General features: G+C 43.5%; 1 protein-coding gene across 1 annotated transcript in view; it reads right to left on the minus strand.

Moving 5' to 3' along the window:
• Window positions 1-22489, minus strand: part of csmd3b (CUB and Sushi multiple domains 3b) — a 1478622-nt gene that overhangs the window by 267806 nt on the left and 1188327 nt on the right. Inside the window, exons 27-28 of the mRNA XM_080194817.1 lie at window positions 5032-5219; window positions 2246-2440 (exon numbers count right to left, since the gene is read on the minus strand). Of these exons, the coding sequence (XP_080050943.1) occupies window positions 2246-2440; window positions 5032-5219 (383 nt within the window). The remainder of the gene's footprint in view (window positions 1-2245; window positions 2441-5031; window positions 5220-22489) is intronic.

Genomic DNA, 22489 nt, shown 5'->3' on the forward strand with positions numbered 1-22489 from the left:
ATGTATGACTGTCAGGTTAGGAGTCTCTGATTCAGCCTCTGATCTTCGGGTAAGCGTTCTCCAAGGCGGCCTTCACGACACACAGCAACACAGAGTCGCTGAGCAGAAACTGATAGCCAAGTTCCGCACACACGAGGACGGCCTCAACCGGGATCTTGGGTTCACATCACACTATCTGCAACCTCTATGACTTGCCTGGGCTTGCAAAATCTCACAAACTGTCCTGGCTGGAGAATACACACATCTCTTTAACTTGTGCTTAACCCTCTCTCCACTCACACTGTCTGTACCTTGAAGACTTGATTACTTTTAAAGACTCACATTCCAACCATTACCTTGTAATTGAGTTGTGTCTATATATGCCCTGTTTGTGAACACAAGTCCTCACTCACTTGATGAAGGAGCAGCGTTCCAAAACCTTGAGCTGCCAAATAAACCTGTTAGATTTTAACCTGGTGTTATGAAACTTTTTACCGTGCTAACCCCCGTCCAATGCGGCACGGTAGCACAGTGATTGGCACTGCCACTTCACAGCTCCAGGGTCCTGGGTTCGATTCCCAGCTCGGGTCACTGTCTGTGTGGAGTTTGCATGTTCTCCTCGTGTCTGTGTGGGTTTCCTCTGGGTACTCCGGTTTCCTCCCACAGTCCAAAGATGTGTGGGTTAGGTTGATTGGTCATGCTAAGAAATTGCCCCTTAGTGTCCAGGGATGTGTCGGTTAGAGGGATTAGTGGGTATAATGTGTCGGGATGTGGGGGTAGGGCCTGGGTGGGATTGTGATCGGTGCAGACTCGATGGGCCGAAGGGCCTCTTTCTGCACTGTAGGGTTCTATGATCTATAATGCCAGCATCTCCACATCATAGTTAGAAGGAAAAAAGTCTTTATTTTCATACTTAAGCTCATAAAGTTGAAATGATGGTAGTGTCTATATCAGCATTCTATTCCTTTATTCTGCTTGACTCATTTGTCCGGCAGAGTTAACATTTGACTGTTATTTCAAGCATTTTCATTTTAATGATACTGTTCGAACACACAGATTGCTTAAGGTATTCACTGAGGTGAACACCATTGCTTTTTGCATTTTGTCACTGCTTTGTGTATCCGTGTAGCCCTTTGTGTTTCAGCTCTGCTTCTTTTGCACATCCAGATAATGAAGCAAAGAGCTGGCTGATTGTACTGCTACCTAAACTGGAAAACACACTGCCAGTCACTCATCAGGTCTACCACAGATGCCTTGTCATCTCACAAGAATATTTTCTTCACTGCAAACTCACACAGTTTCCAATTATTGTAGTTCTTCTATTTAGAGAATGTGCACGATCTCATCATCACATCATTTGTCTTCTATTTGCTTCTCCCCAGCTAAGACTTAGTCTATTATTGTTCAGCGATGACAGTCACCAGTGGTACAACACACGATAGACTCATATTAAGCTTCTTGACATAAGATACACTGTCAATACAACCACGCTATCCACTATTTCAAAATTAGTCGCTTCATCCTCCCACCTGAACCCAAAGATCCTCTTTGCAGATCACATCACAGATGCATCTGACACAGATGTCTCAGAACACCTTTAGAACAAAACGTAGGTTGATTGGATTACAATCAGTAATCCGAACTAGGAAATAACAGTTTGTGGTCAGACTTCAGAAAATACAATTAAAGTCAAAACTCACTCAATCCAGTGCACATGCTATTTCTGCCTTAATTGCAGTGCGGGCATACATTTTATATATTTTTTGTTCTCTTTTAATATTGCCTCCAAAGCCTCAAATCTTCAGAGGCTGCCTGTTAGCTGATTAGTTTTACACAGTGAGTGGCGACCTAAAGTTTAATTCTAAATAATAAAACTTTATGAACGTGTTATCAGAGTCCGGAGTCAATGTTGAGGATTCCAAAGACCATTTACTCCAATCTATATATGAACGTGTTCCGGAAACATAGCGCAGCGAGAGCAACACCGAGCAATAGAGTGGTCATCCTGGGCCATCACAAATTGACAAACTTGCAATGTGTTTTGTGCATTTTGTGTCTCTTTTAAACATTATAGTCATATGCGCGCACACCCACACACACACACACACATCATGATGGTATAGCTACAAATCTCAGCATTATTTTGGACGATAAATTATTTCTGCTGTTTTGGTAGATTGAACCAACAATCAACTTTCATTTTGTGTGTTTTTTTTCTTTAATCGTAACAGGTTCAATACTAAAAGCTCAATTGAATAGATCCTACCGTGACAGGTGGGCAAAGCTCTATTCCATCCAGGTCTTCCATCATCTCCCATAATACAGGTCAGAGTTGAATAACCTTGCAACACATATCCCGCATTGCAATAATATGTAACGGTCGATCCCAGCTTAAAGTCACTTCCCAATCTGGTACCATTCATGACGTTCCCAGGATCAAAGCACGATTCTCGAAGTTTTGCTAAATAATCAAAAAGGTGATGTTTAGAAAATATTGATAAATATTTGTTATGCAATTACTTTTTTTTATGGTTACATCAATTTTTGGTGCTTCTCAAAAGTGTTTTGCAATGAATCTTACATGATAATAATCGGCGTTAAAAAGTGTGAGTTTCTTTTTGAAGAGTCAATAAATGATTGACTCTTGCCTATCAAGATCAAAAAACTAATGGAAGGCATGAGGAGAAAATCCCTTTCAAAACACCTTGAAACACTTGGTGCATGATTTCTCGTTCCTGCTGGGGTTGGGAATGGAGCTGGGCAAGAACAATAAATAGTGTTCCGGCAAAGTCTCAGCTCACCTTTTGCACTGACATGTTGGCCTTGATGTGGAGATGCCCGCGTTGGACTGGGGTAAACACAGTAAAAAGTCTGACAACACCAGGTTTTAGTCCAACCCATTTAGTTGATAGTAAACTCACTAGCTTTCACTGGCATTAAATGGAATTTAATGTTGGCAAGTGCGAGGTGGTCCACTTTGGTAGGAATAATGGTAGGAAGGATTATTACTTACGTGGAGAAAAACTGCAGCAGGCGACGGTGCAGAGGGACCTCGGGGTCCTTGTGCATGAGTCGCAAAAACCCAGCCTGCAGGTGCAGCAGGTGGTCAGGAAGGCGAATGGGATGCTGGCCTTCATAGCGAGGGGGATTGAATATAAAAGTAGGGAGGTCTTGCTGCGGCTGTATAGGGCACTGGTGAGGCCGCAGCTGGAGTACTGTGTGCAGTTTTGGGCGCCGTACTTACGCAAGGATATTTTGGCCTTGGAGGGAGTGCAGAGGAGGTTCACTAGGCTGATGCCAGAGTTGAGAGGGTTGAGCTATGAGGAGAGGCTGAATAAACTAGGCTTGTACTCGTTAGAGTTTAGAAGGATGAGGGGAGATCTCATTGAGACGTATAAGATGATGAATGGGATGGATAGGATAGAGGTGGAGAGACTCTTAGAAAGGATAGTAGGACGAGGGGGCACAGCCTCAAGATAAAGGGGGGGGGGGCGGTTTAGAACGGAGTTGAGGAGGAACTTCTTCACTCAAAGGGTGGTGAATCTCTGGAATTCTCTGCCCGTTGAAGTGGTGGAGGCTACCTCGCTAAATATTTTTAAGACGTGGGTTGATGGGTTTTTGATAAGAGAGGGGATTAAGGGTTATGGGGAGAGGGTGGGAATGTGGAACTGAGCCACGACAGATCAGCCATGATCTTATTGAATGGCGGGGCAGGCTCGAAGGGCTAGATGGCCTACTCCTGCTCCTATTTCTTATGTTCTTATGTAGCTTTCGAGGGGTTTCCCTCTTCTTCAGGTGAATGGAGAGTTCTGGTCTCAGACAGAGCGTATAAAGCACAGACAGTTTACAGATTACTGATTAGAATGCAAATCTTCACACCTAACCTGCTGTTCAAGTCCTAAAGTGGCTGACAATGTGTGTGGAAGGATCTTGGATCTTGGGTTCATGTTGCACTATCTGTAACCCCCATGACGTGCCTGGGTTTGCAAAACTGCACTTACTGTCCTGTCTGGAGACAATACACATCTCTTTAACCTGTGATCAGTGCTCCTTCCACTCACATTGTCAGCCACTTTAGGACTTTATTGTGACCATCAGTCACAATGCCCTGTATGGGGTGCCTTCAATTCTTGTGCACCTTCTTGAGAACACAGATATCTCCTAACTGATGTCACGCACTAAGTTATAAGGCAAGAATAACCCTAAAAATGTATCTCTTGAGCTGAAAAACAGACACCCTAAACAGGCATTTATCAACTGGAAGTGGCGAGAGGGGTTAATTTAAAAACCGAGTATAAGCCTCAACGTGTATTTTGCAGAAAAGAATGAGATCAACTTACATACTGTGATCTATGGTACCAAGGAAAGGAAAATCTCACTGATAATTTTCTCAACTGTGCACAAAAATAGTAAAGCCATTTGTGATGTTATTGTGCCGTCATTGAGATCAATATCAGATCAAACCTGGGATCCTGTTCTGTTCTGCTCAGTCGCAGATAACTGGGCATCAGCAAACCAATTCTTATTCTTGTTTTTGCCTTAATACACATCCAGTTTCATAAATAAAGGCTGTCAGAGTTTTAGAAGTGAAAATGCAAATTTTTTTGGAATTCCTTCTCCTCAGCTGAAACTTGATCTACTTTTCAACGTTTAAATTTCTCAATGTTATCTGTTTCGTGATGGATCATTTCTTTCACTGATTTACAGGAAGCTTTTGTTTAATGGCATTACTAATTTTTCTGCTGGCTGACATTGTTTTTGTTGTTGTTTAAAACACACCCAGAGTCAGCTTAGCTGGACTTCTGTCAATCCACGAACACAGTCTTCCCTTTACAAATGAGGGCAACATTTTAAAACCAGTTGATTTTTTTCTCAGTGATATTGCTTTAAAGGATGATTTTGAGAAATTGTCACAAAGAGTATACCAGCATTTAAAATCCTGGAAAAAGGGGGTAGCAGAAGTGTGCCGCGACACCACGTAGATTCTGCATTGTTGCGGACACAAATGAATAACGACTGAAAAATGAAAACATCAAAGTTATCATATCTGACCTTTGTATTCGATGTGGAATCCTGAAAAGCTGACCGAGCCGTCACTTCGAAAAGCCAAGTGCATGTTGTTTGAGCTGCTCTCAATCCGCTCGGGGAGCTTATTGTCAAGGAAGCTTCCGATCAGAGGGCTGTTAGCGTCTGGACCATCATAAAGATAGAGGAAATCATAGTTGGGCTCCATGGTGAAACTGCAAGTAGAAGGTTCACATGCTCAAGTGACAATCTTACATTTCCACTATTTCCTTTTTCAGAACTTTTACAAACCAGATCCCCAGCCATTCTCTCGCGCAAAACTAAATTTTCACATCACGCTCTCCCAAATTAACGCTGAACAGAGAGTCTGGCTCCAACTCTGCAGCAATTCCTGCTTCCATCCCTGCCTCAACCTGTCTGCCAAGTGAAACCATCATCACCTGCAGCCAAAACAATTCCTGGGCTTTCCTGGTCGGTCTCCCATCCTTCACTCCCATAAACGTTCAATAGATGTCGAGTATCTGTATCTCTAACCCCATTGCCATTGTGCTGCATTGGCTCACAATCCAGCAGCACCTCAGATTTAAAACCCTCGTTCTTCTATTCCAATCACTGTGTGCCTCACTGGTGCTGGGCTGAATTCCTCAACTATCGGAGATGGACAAGCCCATAGTTACCGATATGGGTTTGTAAGCCATTTTTAAACGTGCTGATTTGGGGGGCTATTGGCTACCTTGGCTCAAGCGGTGGCTAGACAATTAAGCCTCTAAATTGTCTTATTAAGGTCACTGTTCAGAAGATGACTGGAATTTTCCGGTTGACACTTGGGCCCCACGTTGAGGCCAAATCCAGACCAGTGAACAGAGGTGGCTTCTCAGCAGCAGACCTGGTGGGGCGAGTGCTGAGGCCTACAGCTTAGGCCATTGGCTGTGCTGATCGGGGTCTGACAGCTGTGGCCACTTTTTATTTTTTAATATTGTTAAAAATTCTTCAAAATGCATCTCGTATTTGAGGTGCCCTCTCCCATTCTTATTCACTTACCCATTTAACAACAGACTTCCGGGTCATAAAGGTCATTCGATAAGCTACCACACAAAAGGCTGCTTCATCAGTTAAGAGCTCATGGTGTTGTGGGTAAGTAAACGAGCACGGAACAGAGGATTGGCTAACTAACAGAAGACAGAGAGTTGGAATAAGAGGGGCATTTTCAGGATGGCAACCTGTAACTAAAGGACTGCCATAGGGATCAGTGCTAGGCCACAGGTATTATTAGTAGTACTCACCCTTGATGACTGAACTGCGAATGTGACATTCTTTCTGGGCCTACTACTGGACCTGCAACCCTGGGAACCCACCTGGCAATCTTCATTGGATGCTCAGTGCACACCCTGGCCATTAATGGACCTGTGCTTCAGAAGTCATGATCGGCTTCGAAAACTGATGTGCTGTGAGGAGGGAGGTCAGGGCACCCTGAAAATGGATGCGCTGACCTCCCTGTTCTTGGGTCCTGACCCAAGAACAAATATTCAGTCCCCTATTTTGGTGACTTCTCTTGTCTTACAAACCTTCAGCTAATGTTCCTCCAACTCTGTTCTCTTGCACTCTCTTCACTCCAAGAACACTGACTGTGCTTTCAGCTGTATCAATTCCAGTTTCCAGAGGTCCCTCCCTGACTTCTCTGGTTCTTTTCCTCCAACAAAATCTTCTTCGGAAAAAGAACTCTCTCTCTCTGACCAGGTTTTAACTTAACCTTTCGTAATCATAGAATCCCTGCAGTGCAGAAGAGACCATTCGGTCCATTTCTCTGGCAGAGTATCTTACTGAGGCCCTCTTCCTCGCCCGATCACCGTAACCCCACACATTTGTCCTGCTAATCCGTCTAACCTACACACTTTGGGACAAGAAGGAGAAATTTAGCATGGCCAGTCCACCTAACCTGCACATCTTTGGATTGTGGGAGGAAACCGGAACAGCCGGAAGAAACCCAAACAGAAAACAGGCAAACTCCAGATAGTCACCCAAGGTTGGAATTGAACCTGGATCCCTGAGGCAACACAACTAACCACTGTGCCACCCACTAATATCTCCTCTGCAGATTGTCTGGGATTTTTTTTCTACGAGATGCAATAACAGAAGAGAATATTCAAATGCTGTCTTTTGCTGGGTTTAACAACTAATTAGACAACGTATTGTGGTTTGCTCTGGTGGACCAGTTAAAGCATATTTGTAACACCTTTCAGCATTCCATTCAATCGCAGCAACATTAAAGATTGAGACAGAAGCAAAACACTGCAGATGCTGGAAATCGGAAATGAAAACAAAAAGTGCTGGAAAAACTCAGCAGGCCTGGGAGAACCTGTGGAGAGAAAAACTCAGTGAATGTTTTGTGTCCTATCTGATCTCATTGGAACTGAAAATTGGAGATTTTGGTTAAGCAATAAATATAGCTCCAAAACAATTTTCATTCCGAGACCCTACACAAATTGGTCTAACTTGAAATATTAACCAGTTTCAGAAAGTCATCATGGGTGAGTGAACAGTGAACGTGGGGTGGTATTTCCAGCTGGAACAATCAGCAATTAAATTACTTATGATCGTGGAATCCCTACAAGCTTTTTGCTTGCTTCGATACCACCAAACAACGTAAATATCCAAACAGTTAAAAGACACCAAGAGGAAAAAGCGGAATTTGATCAAGAAGAAAGGTGACTAGCAATCGATATTTTAAGTTTCAAATTGGAAAATTTGAATTTTCCTAAAAATGGGGCCCAAAAATCAAAATACAGGAAACACAGATGCACAATTCCCACAATTACCAAGACTCAAATATCCAATCCACGACAGACTTCCAGATCATAATGCTCTTTCAGTAAGATACCACGCGAAAGGCTGCTGAATACAATGAGAGCCGATGGTGTTGCGATGGTATATTAGCGTGGAAAATAGAATTGGCTAACTGATAGAAGACAGAGTTGGGATAAAAGGGACATTTTCAGGATGGCAACCTGTAACTAGTGAAGTGTCCCAAGGAATCAGTGGTGGGGCCACAATTATTTACGATATATATAGACATAAATAAATGGCTTGGACGAGGGAAGCGAATGTACTATTGACAAGTCTCTGGATGGCAAGTGGTGAGGGTGACACAAAGAGTCCACAGAGGAATATCAACAGGTTAAATAAGTGGGCAAAAACTTGGGAGATGGAATATAATGTTGGAAAATGTGAAGTTATGCACTTTACTAGGAAGAATAAAGGAGCTGAATATTACTTAAATGGAAAAATGCGACACAAAGCTGCAGCAAAGAGGGATATAAAGAGCAAAAAAACTAGCATGCAAGTTCAACAGGTGATAGGGAACATAAAGAGAATGTTGGCCTTTATTTCAAAGGGAATGGAGTTTAAAAATGGGGAGTCTTGCTGAAACTATACAGGGCACTAATTAGATCACACTTGCAATACTGTGAAGAGATGTGGTCTTCATATCTGACAGAAGATGTATTGAAATTGGAATCAGTCCAGAGGTTCACAAGATGGACTCTGGTCTGAAGAGATTTTCTTATGAGGAGAGTTTGAGCATGTACTCATCGGAGCTCAGAAAAATGAGAGGCAATCATAATGAGACATATAGGATTCTCAGGGGACTTGACAAGATAGATGCATGAGGCATTGTTTCCCCTTGTAGTAGAGTCTAGGAGCAGAGGGCATAATTGGTCACCCATTTAAGACATGATGAGATGAGGAAGAAGTTCTTGAGAGTGGAGTGAATCTATGGATTTTTTTTGAACCGTAGAGGGCTGTAGAGGCTGGGTTATTAGTTATGTTTGTGGCTGAGATAGACAGATATTTAATCAGTAAAGAAAATGAAGGCTTACAGGCCAGAGATGGGAAAGGTTATAATACCAGATCAGCCATGATCTCGCTAAATAGCATAGTTGGAGCTGTGGGTGAGAGAGAGAGAGAGCATGTGAGAGAAAGTGCATGCGAGAGAGAGAGTGTGCATCTGAGAGAGAGAGTGTGCATCTGAGAGAGAGAGAGAGAGTGTGTGCGTGCGAGAAAGAGAGTGCATGCGAGAGACAGAGAGTGCATGAGAGAGACAGAGAGTGCATGAGAGAGAGAGAGACAGAGAGTGCATGAGAGAGAGAGAGAAAGAGAGTGCATGAGAGAGAGAGAGTGCATGTGAGAGAAAGAGAGTGCATGCAAGAGAAAGAGAGTGCATGCAAGAGAGAGAGTGTTCATGAGTGAGAGACAGAGTGCAAGAGAGAAAGAGAGAGAGAGTGCATGAGAGGGAGACAGTGCATGAGAGAGAAGTGCATGAGAAAGAGAGAGAGAGTGTGCATCCGAGAGTGTTCATGTGAGAGAGTGTACGTGTGCGTTAGAGAGACAAAAGTGTGTGTGAGAATAGTCCCACACCATAAGAACATAAGAAATAGGAGCAGAAGTAGGCCATCTAGCCCTTCGAGCCTGCCCCGCCATTCAATAAGATCATGGCTGATCTGTCGCTGCTCAGTTCCACTTTCCCGCTTTCTCCCCATAACCCTTAATCCCCTCTCTTATCAAAAACCCATCAACCCGCGTCTTAAAAATATTTAGCGAGGCAGCCTCCACCACTTCAACGGGCAGAGAATTCCAGAGATTCACCACCCTTTGAGTGAAGAAGTTCCTCCTCAACTCCGTTCCAAACCGCCCCCCTTTTATCTTGAGGCTGTGCCCCCTGGTCCTACTGTCTTTTTTGAGTGGGAAGAGTCTCTCCACCTCTATCCTATCCATCCCATTCATCATCTTATACGTCTCAATGAGATCTCCCCTCATCCTTCTCAACTCTAACGAGTACAAGCCTAGTTTATTCAGCCTCTCCTCATAGCTCAACCCCCTCAACTCTGGTATCAGCCTAGTAAACCTCCTCTGCACTCCCTCCAAGGCCAAAATATCTTTGCGCAGGTGCGGCGCCCAAAACTGCACACAGTACTCCAGCTGCGGCCTCACCAATGCCGTATACAGCTGCAGCAAGACCTCCCTACTTTTATATTCAATCCCCCTCGCTATGAAGGCCAGCATCCCATTCGCCTTCCTGACCACCTGCTGCACCTGCAAGCTGGGTTTTTGCGACTCATGCACAAGGACCCCGAGGTCCCTCTGCACCGTCGCCTGCTGCAGTTTTTCTCCACGTAAGTAATACTCCTTCCTACCATTCTTCCTACCAAAGTAGACCACCTCACACTTGCCAACATTAAATTCCATTTGCCATTTCCTGGCCCATTCGCCCAGCCTATCTAGATCCTTCTGCAGACTCTCCACACCCTCCGCACAATTTGCCGTTCCCCCAGTCTTGGTGTCATCAGCAAATTTCGACACTCTACACTCGGTTCCCTCCTCCAGATCATCTATATAAATGGTAAAAAGCTGAGGGCCCAGCACCGACCCCTGGGGCACTCCACTAGTCACCATCCGCCAATCCGAATAGCACCCGTTGACCCCCACTCTCTGCCTCCTATTTGACAACCAATCCTCTATCCACGCTAACACCCTACCCCCAACTCCATGTCCCTCTACCTTCTGCAATAACCTCTTGTGAGGTACTTTGTCAAATGCCTTCTGAAAATCTAGAAAGACCACATCCACCAGCTCTCCTCTATCCACCGCCCTAGACACATCCTCATAGAACTCCAGTAAATTTGTCAGACACGACTTCCCTTTAATGAAACCATGCTGCGTCTGCTCTATCAAGCAATTCCCTTCAAGATGCCTCGCAATTTCCTCCTTAATGACGGATTCTAACATTTTACCTACCACAGACGTTAAACTAACCGGCCTATAATTCCCCGCCTTTTGCCTGGCACCCTTCTTAAACAACGGCGTAACATTAGCCGTTTTCCAATCATCCGGCACTTCCCCGGAATCCAGCGACATCTGGAAAATAACCACCGAGGCATCCACTATCACCTCCGCCATTTCTTTCAGAACCCTTGGATGCATTCCATCCGGTCCTGGGGACTTGTCCACAATCAGCCCCTCCAGTCTGTCGAGCACCGCCTCTCTAGTAACAGTAATGTCATTAAGACCCTCCAGTCCTACCACCTTTCCATCGCTAACACCTGGCAAATTATTCACGTCCTCCTCCGTGAAGACAGAAACAAAAAAGTTATTCAATACCTTAGCCATATCCTCATCCCCTACCACTAGGTCCCCCTTCTCATCCTCTAAAGGACCAACGTTCACCCTAGCCAGCCTCTTCCTTTTTATATATTTATAAAAACTCTTGCTATCCTTTTTTATATTAAGAGCTAGCCCAGCTTCATAGTTTCTCCTACCCTCCTTTATCAACTTCTTTGTCAATTTTTGTTGACATTTAAACCTCTCCCAATCGTCTTCTCGCCCACTACTCTTAGCTACTCTAAATTCCTCCGCTTTTAATTTAACACTTTCCTTCACCTCCTTCGTTATCCACGGCTTATTACCTCTCTTCCTACTATCCTTTTTGACCATCGGAATAAATTTCCGCTGAGCACCAAGAAAGATCTCCTTAAAGATCCTCCACTGCTCCTCAGCAGACCCTCCCTCCAACGCGCTCCCCCAGTCCACATTCGCCAATTCTTCTCTCATCCTACCGTACTCCCCTCTATTCAAACAAAGGACACGTGTCCGGGAACCCACTTTCTCCTCCTCCATCTGCACCAGAAACTCCACCATACAATGATCACTCTCCCCAAGAGGATCCTTCACCACAAGGTCCCTAATTCTACCCGCCTCATTACACCATGCATCCCAGAATGATGTCTGTCACAGAGGAGGACCCCAGCATTGCCAGACGTGTGGTGATATGATATGGCCAGAAACAAAAAAGCCACATTTACAAGGGACTGATGTGGTAAGAAGACCTTAAGCAAAATGGAAAAAAAAAGCCTAAAGAATGATCATTGATTCAGAACCGAAAGAGAAGTGTCCAACATTGGATCCTCTGTCTCTAAGGTAAGGTTTCACCAGAGCTCCCACCCACCACTCCATACGTCCCACCATTTTTGCCTGATGATACCTGAAGTCAACAGGAGCAGAGATATGGATGCAGGGAAGTTAGTAAAAGTCCTAAGGTCTCAGCTTCTGAGAATGCATTACATGCAGCACTAAAATCAAGGGGCAACCGAAAATTCATAGTTTTATATGAAGCCACAAAGAAAACACATTCTGGAAAGGAATTATTTCGGACTTGAGAAACATATACTATTTGTTATCAATAAATATAAAAGGAGACAGCAATGTTGTTGTGGTTTTATTTGTTTCAGTGCCATAAATGGGTACACCAGAGGCTAAGATTGAAGCTCTATGATCAACTTAGCCCACACTGAGCGCTTGACAGCTGTTTATTACTATTTGCTGCTGTGGTTGTTTCTTGTCACCAAGGAGTATCTCCGATTGATTAGTGGCCTGGAAACGCTCTGATGGAAACAGAGAGCCATCCACAAACCGAGGTATATCTCAAGGTATTTTGTAATAAATGAAATAATTGGACAGAGCAAAGATTGAAAGTGAACAAGAGGAACTTAAATGACTCCACTGACGGCCATCAGACTTCTTCTATCATTAGATTCTCAGTTGCATGGAAAATTGAAAATCCAGGCAACGGATGGGAAAATAATCAAATTATTGATGCACTTCAGAACCTGCAGGTTTTTGTTACCCTGTCATTAGATTTCCTTTGGGCAGGATCGATTTGTTTGAAAGCTGCATATCAAGTTTACAGATTGCAGTGAGGTATTTGATGCACACTATTTTCTATCACGTAGAACATGTTTCCAAACTCTATTTTTTTTAAAACCAGGAATAAAGATGAGTGGAATTATCTTGCAATACTCAGTGAAATCAACATCCACAAGGAAGAGATTATAAAGCTGAAATTGGTACAGAGTTGGCACAGATATCCCAGCCATGTTATGCCAGGTTACCAAATCTAGCTGAACAGATTTGAAAGTTTCATTAAGTGTGACGTTAGTATTCCTTTCAGAATTTATTTTCGTTAAATCATGTTCTCTGCAGCTATCACAGCTTCAGTTTTTTTTCTCCATTGCTGCCGGGCTGTCAGGAGATGTCCTTTTATTGCTGCTTCAATGTCTTAAATGGGGTTTTGTTTATTTTCACTGTGGGCCCCAGGTGACATTCTGGAATTTGTTTTATGACCCGGCATTGTTAGGGGGAGGATTGGCTGACAGGTCAGATGACAGGATCTCTCTCGTTTTCAATTTTGAGCTGCTGTTTAGTTTTGAAGGGGATGACGACATACCAACTAACTCAAGAACAGCTTCTTCCCTGATGCTGTCAGACTTCTGAGTGGACTGACCTTGCATTAAGTTGCTCTTTCTATACACTTAACTATGACTGTAACACTACATTCTGCACTCTTTCCTTTTCTATGAATGGTATGCTTTGTCTGTATAGCATGCAAGAAATAATAGTTTTCACTGTATGCTAATACATGTACCAATAATAAATCAAATCAAATTAAACCATCAGACTGGAAAGCTGTGTTTTTTTTCTCCCTGCTTGCTAGCTGAAAGGAAGTCTCCTAGCCTTTCTGGAGCGGAAACTCTGTTGGTGGTTAGTTTGTTTGGAGTCTCTCTCTCTCTGCCGAGTGTTTTGGGGAGCTACTCTGACTTCAAGCTGTTCTGGGTGTTTCAAGAGGCTGCTCGAAGTTACGAGACTGGGAAGTTAGAGTTTCAATTCTCAACCTGGGGACTGGGTTCCTGTATCACGAAAGCATTTGTGTTTTGCTGTGTTAAATCTGTAACAAAGGTTGTTTGTGGAATTTGTTTGATTGGAACATTTCCAATATTCAATAACAATCCCACGATTGGTTTTCTTTCTTGTTAGTAATTGGTAAAAGTTATTGCTAATTTTCTTTCTACACATGCTAACTGTATACTTAAATAAACTTTATTTAAATATGATGGATCCATTGAATCATACCTGAAGTGAAATCTGCTCACCCTAACCAAATTCAAAGTGCAAAACTCATGATCCAGGCGGACTTCATAAAACACTTTAGTGCTTCTGACCTGAATTACAACATGTGACACAGCGTTTCATCGCGTCATCAATCACAACACCAAAATACATGATGATTTCCCACAGTTCAAAGTGTTATTGCATTTATTTTATAAAATTAGGTCACACACACAGCAACTGTTTTCCACTGAATTGTTCCTTCTGAGATTAAAAAAAGACCCTTGCATCATGTCTGGAAACTATAAAATATATTTCTATATACAGTGAAGGGTTGAACCTTTCAAAACACATCTCTAAACCATCACATTTATTGAAAAAAACATATTTATCCAAATTATTTTCATTGGAATTATCTGACAGTTCTATCATTCTACATGTAACGATGCAACCTGCGTTAAATACCATATTTCAAACTATCAGAGCCATTTGCGATGGCAGCCTTGCAACTTTCCAAAATCACCAAGGAGCTTTTGGAGGCAACATTTTCCTATTGTTTTCTCCATGACAGATCCTCGGCCAGAGTTGGCTTGTGAAAGCAATCAGCACCCTTTGCTTTTATCATATAAACTGTTGTGTTTCTTTAAATTTGGCATTCTTGTGTTTGCCCTGTTAAATGCAAATCAAAAGGCTTTGACAGCACATCTCTCATTTCAGCAATATTCAAGTTCTTTATTACTAATCAGTTGCAATAAAATGTCCCAGGCCACTTCACAGAGGTTTCAAAAAATAAAATATGACATGGCATCAAATGAGGAGATAGGACAAATGACCAAAAGCTTGGTCAAAGATGTTGATTTGGTTTTGTAGAACAAAACTTATTTTTTGCTGAAAAAAGACATGTTGAAACTTTTCATCTTGCATGCATCAAGACAATTTACCAGAGTCCAAATGCAAAGAGAATAACAATTTATACCTTATGAGGAACGGCATGGTGGTACAGTGGTTAGCACTGCTGTCTTACAGTGCCAGAGACCCGGGTTCGATTCCTAGCTTGGGTCACTGTTTGTGTGGATTTTTCAGGTTCTTCCCATGTCTGCGTGGGTTTCTTTCCCGCAGTCTGAAAGATGTGCTGTTTAGATGCATTGACCTGAACAGGCGCCAAAGTGTGGGGAATTTCACAGTAACTTCATCGTTAATGTAACTCTTGGTTGTGACTAATAAGTAATCTTTAAAAAAAAACTTTTAGAAGAGAATGTTGATTGGTTGGCAAGTGGACTTGCTTGGTAGTTGTGTTGTGTTGGAGAATTCACCAGTTAACTGATGACTGACAGTTAATGGTTGTGAACTATTCTGGTTATTTGTAACAGGCACAATATGGAGCAATGGGACTAAGATATCACCCCGTATTCTCATGGATAAATTTCAAAAATTTAAAACTGCACAATTTCCTTTCAAAATGGCTAAAGTAATGTCTGACTGTGACCCTCAAAGAACAAGAACTCTTGCCAATATTGCAGAAGCATGCACTTTGTGATATATGGGCTGGTTGGTTACAATAAGTAACTTACCTATTGCAAACAGCCAAAAGGACTTGCTGTTTGATACATCTTTTGAGTATTTGACCTACACGTCCAGCATCACACCAGCACTGAAATTCATTTTGAGAGGTCACACAACACCAGATTATCGTCCAACAGGTTTATTTGAAATCACAAACTGTTGGAGCGCTGCTCATTCATCAGGAGAAGTAACATAAAGGAAGTCAGACATTCGGTAACAACTTTCTTCATCAAGAAAGTTGAGGAAGCCAGAGAGAGATTGAGGCGATTAAGACAAGTATCTCAGGAGCTATATATGAAAAAAAGGAGCAACAGCGTGAAAAACAACAAACAAACAATTTGGGTGCAGTGAACCAGCCTCTGAGAGGCCATTAGGTTTGAATGAAACAAACAAAACTAATCCAAAAAAACATTCACTTCTGCCTCAATAGCAACCAACAAACTGAAAACAAATATAAATGAGTCGAACTGAGCAGCGACAGATCAGCCATGATCTTATTGAATGGCGGGGCAGGCTCGAAGGGCTAGATGGCCTACTCCTGCTCCTATTTCTTATGTTCTTACGAAAAACACACAGGTTGAGAGAAGAGACACACCAGCGCTGGTCATCAAAGAAGAAATAGCGAGGCACCGAGAAAAGAATTGTTTGATAGAGCAGACGCAGCACAGATTCGTTCAGGGGAAGTTGTGTTTGACGAATTTATTGGATTTCTATGAGGATGTGACTAGTGCGGTAGACAGAGGGGAACCGGTGGATGTGGTGTTTTTAGCTTTCCAAAAGGCGTTTGATAAGGTGCCTCATAGAAGGTTGCTACAGAAGGTTCGGGTGCATGGAGTTGGGGGTAAGGTCTTCGCGTGGATAGAGGATTGGTTGTCTAATAGGAAGCAGAGAGTTGGTGTCAATGGGTGCTATTCTGGATGGCAGTTGGTGACGAGTGGATCGGTGCTGGGGCCTCAGCTATTTACCATTTATATAGATGATCTGGAAGATGGGGCTGAGTGTAGGGTAACGAAATTTGCTGATGACACGAAGATGAGTGGAAAAGCAAATTGAGTGGAGGGTGTGGAAAGTCTGCAGAGAGATCTGGATAGGCTGAGCGAGTGGGCGAGGACCTGGCAGATGGAGTACAATGTTGGCAAGTGTGAGGTTATCCACTTTGGCAGGAATAATAGTAGGAGGGATTACTATTTAAAGGGCAAAAAGCTGCAGCATGCTACGGTGCAGAGGGACCTGGGGGTCCTTGTGCATGAGTCGCAAAAACCCAGTCTGCAGGTGCAGCAGGTGATCAAGAAGGCGAATGGGATGCTGGCCTTTATAGCGAGGGGGATAGAATATAAAAGCAGGGAGGTCTTGCTGCAACTGTACAGGGCACTGGTGAGGCTGCAGCTGGAATACTGTGTGCAGTTTTGGTCGCCACACTTGCGCAAGGATATTTTGGCCTTGGAGGGAGTGCAGAGGAGGTTCACTAGGCTGATACTGGAGATGAGGGGGTTAGCCTATGAAGAGAGACTAAATAGACTGGGTCTGTACTCGTTGGAGTTTAGAAGGATGCGGGGGGGGATCTTATAGAGACGTATAAGATAATGAAGGGGATGGATAGGGTAGAGGTAGACAGATTCTTCCCGCTTAGAAAGGATAGCAGGACTAGAGGGCACAGCCTCAAGATAAGGGGGGAGCTCAGTTTAGATCAGAGTTGAGGAGGAACTTCTTCACTCAAAGGGTGGTGAATCTCTGGAATTCTCTGCCCGTTGAAGTGGTGGAGGCTACCTCGCTAAATATATTTAAGTCACGAGTCGATAGGTTTTTGACAGACAAGGGAATTAAGGGTTATGGGGAGAAAGCGGGAAAGTGGAACTGATCCACTTCAGATCAGCCATGATCTTATTGAATGGCGGGGCAGGCTCAAAGGGCTAGATGGCCTACTCCTGCTCCTATTTCTGATGTTCTTATGGTCAGCGGCAGAACACTGAGCAGCACACCGACTGGTTTTTCACACACGTCTATCTTGTCTCCTTCTTCCTGCATACGAGGCAGCTTTATAAAGGCCTTATTTCCAGTTTTCCTGTCATGTATTCAGAACACCATCACCACCTCCTCCTCGCCTCTCCCTTAAGACAATAAATAATGGAAACATCAACTCATTTATAGGCAACCCCTCGTCGCTCCACTTATAACTCCAGGGCAGGACATCCGCTGTAACATTGTTTTTCACCACAGGCATGCTTTATCTGTAGATGTTATTTTGGAGAAATAAACTCGAATGCATTAGTCATTGGTTCTTATTTTTCATCCTGTGTAAGAACACCAGAGGACTTGATAAGTAGAGACCACCACAGAAAGAGCAGCAACATCTCCAAACACCTCAAACTGCTCTAAGGCAAAAGCCCACACAAGTCTTTCTTTTTCAATGGTTGAGTGGTTTCACTGGTGCGCATCAAGCTTCTAAGAGAAGTAGCAAACTGGGTGATCGATACACACCCCATCCTCTGCAAAAGCATCCGCCAACCACTTCTTTTTCAAACACTTTAAAGGTCCACACACAGAGTGGCCAAAACCCAAGTCAGGTGGACTGAATCCCAATGATTCCTGAATTAGTTCCCTACAGCAAACATCATGAGTTGGAAATAAAAGCAAATTACTGTGGATGCTGGAATCTGAAACCAAAAGACAAAATGCTGGAAAATCTCAGTAGGTCTGGCAGCATCTGTAAGGAAAGCAAATAGCTGACGTTTCAAGTCCAGATGACCCTTTGTCAAAGATGTACACTTCCATCCCAACCTCGTTCAATTTCACAGCAATAAGTTCTGAACATGGACTTTAAAGTCTGATGAAACCACACCAGCACCCTCGGGACTCCGGACTGTACACACTTCAGTGTTTTTTTTGAATATCACACTGCTGCATAACCTTTCCAAAGATCCCAAATATAAAATTAGAACCCTGATGGAAGAGACTTTCGGAGTCCAAAGACAAAGAAAGATACAATTAATGCCTTAACCACTGCCTGGACAATTATTTTGCCCACAGGAATGACCTCAGGAAAGCAGGTGGATGTGCACTTGACTGTTAATACATATTGGTTTCCTGTCTTCGTTTCAGACAGAGGACCCATACAAACCACAATAACCCAACTAAATGATTTGTCAATGGCTGGAATTGGCTGCAACGGGGCTACCAGAATCTTTTCAGTCAGCTTGCCAGCCTCATGACAGCTTTGACAATCCCTCACAGCGAAGTGCCATTGGAGGACTTGCTGCATCAGCATTGGAGATGACAAAATCCACGCTCAGTTTCATTGAGCTGGGTACCTTGGGACTTGTCAGTTTTCAACGCTGTCAGTTGAGTTCAACCTGAAAATATCGCCAATGTGCTTTGCCAGGCGTACCTTAGATATGGAATTTCTGCCATTATGTTTTAGCTAGCACAATATGTATGAAGGGTCACCAACAAATCAGTAAAGCTGAAACGTTTCTCATAAGCTCCTATCCATGAGTGACATGGTGATCGTTCCTTAAAGGGCAACATAGCTAGATTAAGGGTCATCTGGCCTACTAACCAATCGGGACTCAGAATGGGGAATCACCCCCAGGGGAGGAGTTCTCTGAGGAATTCCAGAACTAACAACAGATATGCTGGTGCCCTTGTAGACGCTTGTGAATAAATCCTTTGTTGTTCACTAATGAAGAGCGAGATTCTCTGGCCTCCCCTTGGCATTTTGCATGGTAGCTGGAGGCAGCACACCGTTCACTGGTGGTGGAATCCTTCGGACCTGCTGTTATGCAGTGGGGATTCCCAGTGAAGCCACCACACGCTGCCAGGAGACGGGCGGCTGGTGTGTGCCCACCCGTGGGACCAGAGAACCCCATCGGCATGAACTGATGGATAATTCCAGCTGAAGTCTCTGAAACTGCAGCACTGCAGGCATCTTGCAGACTAAATCCAGCATAATTTAGCACTCAAAAGCTTCTCATTTTGGAGGAGTAATCTAGTCTTGTCTATCTTAACTTTACAACCTGTTTCTAGTGATCTGTAAGATCCTGACACCTGACAGTGACAGGTTACAGCACAGAGGATCACAAATATTTCTAGTTTAGAATAAGGTTTCCTGCTTGAAAGAAAAATAACTTTGAGAGACTTGAAGGTAACACACCATCTCGTGAGATGTGGTGTTAACAGGAACTCAGCCGAACAGACCTGGCTGGAGACCAGCTGGATCTTGGAATTCAATCTCTTGATCTAAAGGCTTGAAAAGCAGCTATAAGTTCTTTAAGAGCTGAAAGAGTATTTTGACAGCAATATTTGAACAAATACACAGGGTAGTGTGCACACCAAGTCGAACAGCGCTGTTCCAGTCTGAGAAGTGTAAAGCCCATGGGAGATGGAGATTCATTCTGCATCCCAAACACGACATTCTTCCGTGTCAGCTTTTCTCCTCCAAACACAGCAATGTCACACACAGAAATTAGAAGTACGTTTTGCAATTAAAACCAGAAACTGGCTGTCGGCTCCAAATTTGTTGTCACAAGTGCCACCTCGAGGGGTGCTATAGATGCCTACTTCCTCGTATGCACTTGAGGATGGTGGTTGATGGGACACCAGGTCCCAAATGTGGCCACCAAATGCACATTTATGTTTGTTTGCTGAGGACCAAAACAGGAGAGGGCCCTCCATTTAAAGGGCCAGACATCCTGGCTGAAGGCAGGATAATTCTTTGGAATTTCCCCGAGTGCTATATGCCTGAAATTAGCTGAGTGTTTTTTGGAACTGTTTCGATGAATTCTCGCACTTGCTTGTCAGTGTCACCACATCCGTAACAGAGAGGGTGGGGGGGGAGCGGTTGGTTGAGGAGGTACACATGAGTTGACGACTTGCCACAAAGGTGGCAACATGAAAATGACAGGGGAGAAGTCTGGACCAGTTGTTGCACCCAGCACCTCAGTGCTTGTATCTATTCAGCATTCTCCCATGTGTTGCCCAATCAGAGTACTCACGTGAGTCCTCCACAGTCACATTTGTCTGCTACATCATGAGTTGGGAAATGTATCATCCTGTTTTACAGCCCCAAATGTGCCCAGATGAGTCACCATGTCTCAATCCCAACTTTATCCAGAATCTTTATCATGGCAATTTGTCCCACTGAGTCATCACTGACTTATTGAAAGGGCATTCTATCTAATTCCACCACCCTGCCTTATCTCCAGAACCTTGTATCTTCAGATTGCAATCCAATTCCCTTTTGAATACCTTGATCAAACATGATTCCATCACTTTCTCAGAAGACTCCAGCCACCTTTCGAGTTAAAAAACTTCCTTCACATGAATTTTACTCCTTTTGCCAATTATTGTTAATCTGTGCCTTCCAGTTCTTGATGCAGTAGGAATAGTTTCTCAGTGTCGACCCTGTCCACATCTCTCCGAATCTTGAATACATCTCTTGAGCTTCTTCACTCCAAGGAAGACAGTCACAACTTCTCCAATCTATTCTTCATCCCTGGAATAATTCTTGTGAATCTTGTCTGTACTGTGTCCAATGCCTTCATATTCTTCCTCAGTATACCTCCCAGAGTTGGACAAAGTATTCCGGATGAGCCTGAACTGATGGCTTATCCAAGTTCAACATGATCACCTTACTCTTGTCCTCATTGGCCCTATTAAAGATACTGTATGCTTTGTTAAATGCTCTCAAATGCCCTGTCATTACTGACCAATATGTACATTAAGCTTCTTATTCCTCTCTTCCTGTACCTCTTTTAGAGTTACTCCCATTATACTATACTATATATCCATATCCTTCCACCAAAATAAATCATTTCGCACCTCTCTCCACTGAACTTTATCTGCCACTTGCCTGCCCAACCCGCCAATATGTCTGTCCTTTTGAAGTTCAACATCATCTTTGTCAGAGTTGACAACATTTCCAGTCTTGGATACGAATATCCAAGACTTGTGCAGTGCCAATATCTGAGCTGATGGGTGCAAATGACAAGTTGATGTGATCTCAAATGTTCTGTTGCTCTGTTTCTTTCTTCTGGCTTTCCTATGGTTGGTCACACAGTAATTGTCTGAGTTTGAAAGCAGGAACTCAGTAGCAGAAGGTTAATGTGAGGGAAGGAGGGTTGGGTGGGAAAAAAAAGAGATCTAGGGTCACACCATCAATAATTTGTTCATCATGCCAAAAGCAGGATGAAACCATGCAGCATACTAGGAGTTGAGGAGGGGCGTACAGCATAAACATGTAGTAATCCTCAATGTTTCCAGTGACACTGAATACCGGGGCCACATTGCTGTTGATCCCACTGCAGGGCTGCAGTGTTGATCACCTCTGCCGTCACACTCAGTCACCTGTTCAGATACACTGAGGGAGAATTCAGCATGGTCAATGCACCTAACCAGCACGTCTTTTGGACTGTGGGTGGAAACTGGAGCACTCGGAGGCAACCCAGGCAGACACAGGGAGAATGTGCAGACTCCGTACAGGCAGTAACCCAAGCCGGGAATTGAACCCGGGTCTCTGGCGTTGTGAGGCAGCAGTGCTAACCACTGTGCCACCCTCAGAAAGCAGTGCTGGAGTTGCACCAGCTAACAGCACAAGCATTCAGAGGTGAGGTGGATACGCAAAGTTCGCAAGTTGCCAACACCACTCTGAACAGGCAAAGACAGGTTGAAAATTGAGACTTCAGGTCCAAACAAACTTCACTCTCCAATTTCCAACCCAGTGTCTATTTTTTGTCTCTGTAACAGGACAATAATAAGCAAAGTTTTGAGTGTTGGACTGGGTATTAGCACACTGTATGTGTATTCGCACTGCACTTGCCAAGTCACATTCATACAAGGGAGCCCTGGTAACCGATGAAATAACTCTAAACTCTTTTTGTGGGTTATCCCTTCTGTGTAAGCGCTGAAGCATTGGGGATGTAAAGATGAGATAATGCACAATGGATCATGAAGCAGCTTAAGAGTGATTTAATTTGCCCTTGAGTCAATATGT

The sequence above is a fragment of the Carcharhinus amblyrhynchos genome, chromosome 8 (assembly GCF_965287045.1).
Source record: "Carcharhinus amblyrhynchos chromosome 8, sCarAmb.v2.hapA, whole genome shotgun sequence".
NCBI lineage: Eukaryota > Metazoa > Chordata > Chondrichthyes > Carcharhiniformes > Carcharhinidae > Carcharhinus > Carcharhinus amblyrhynchos.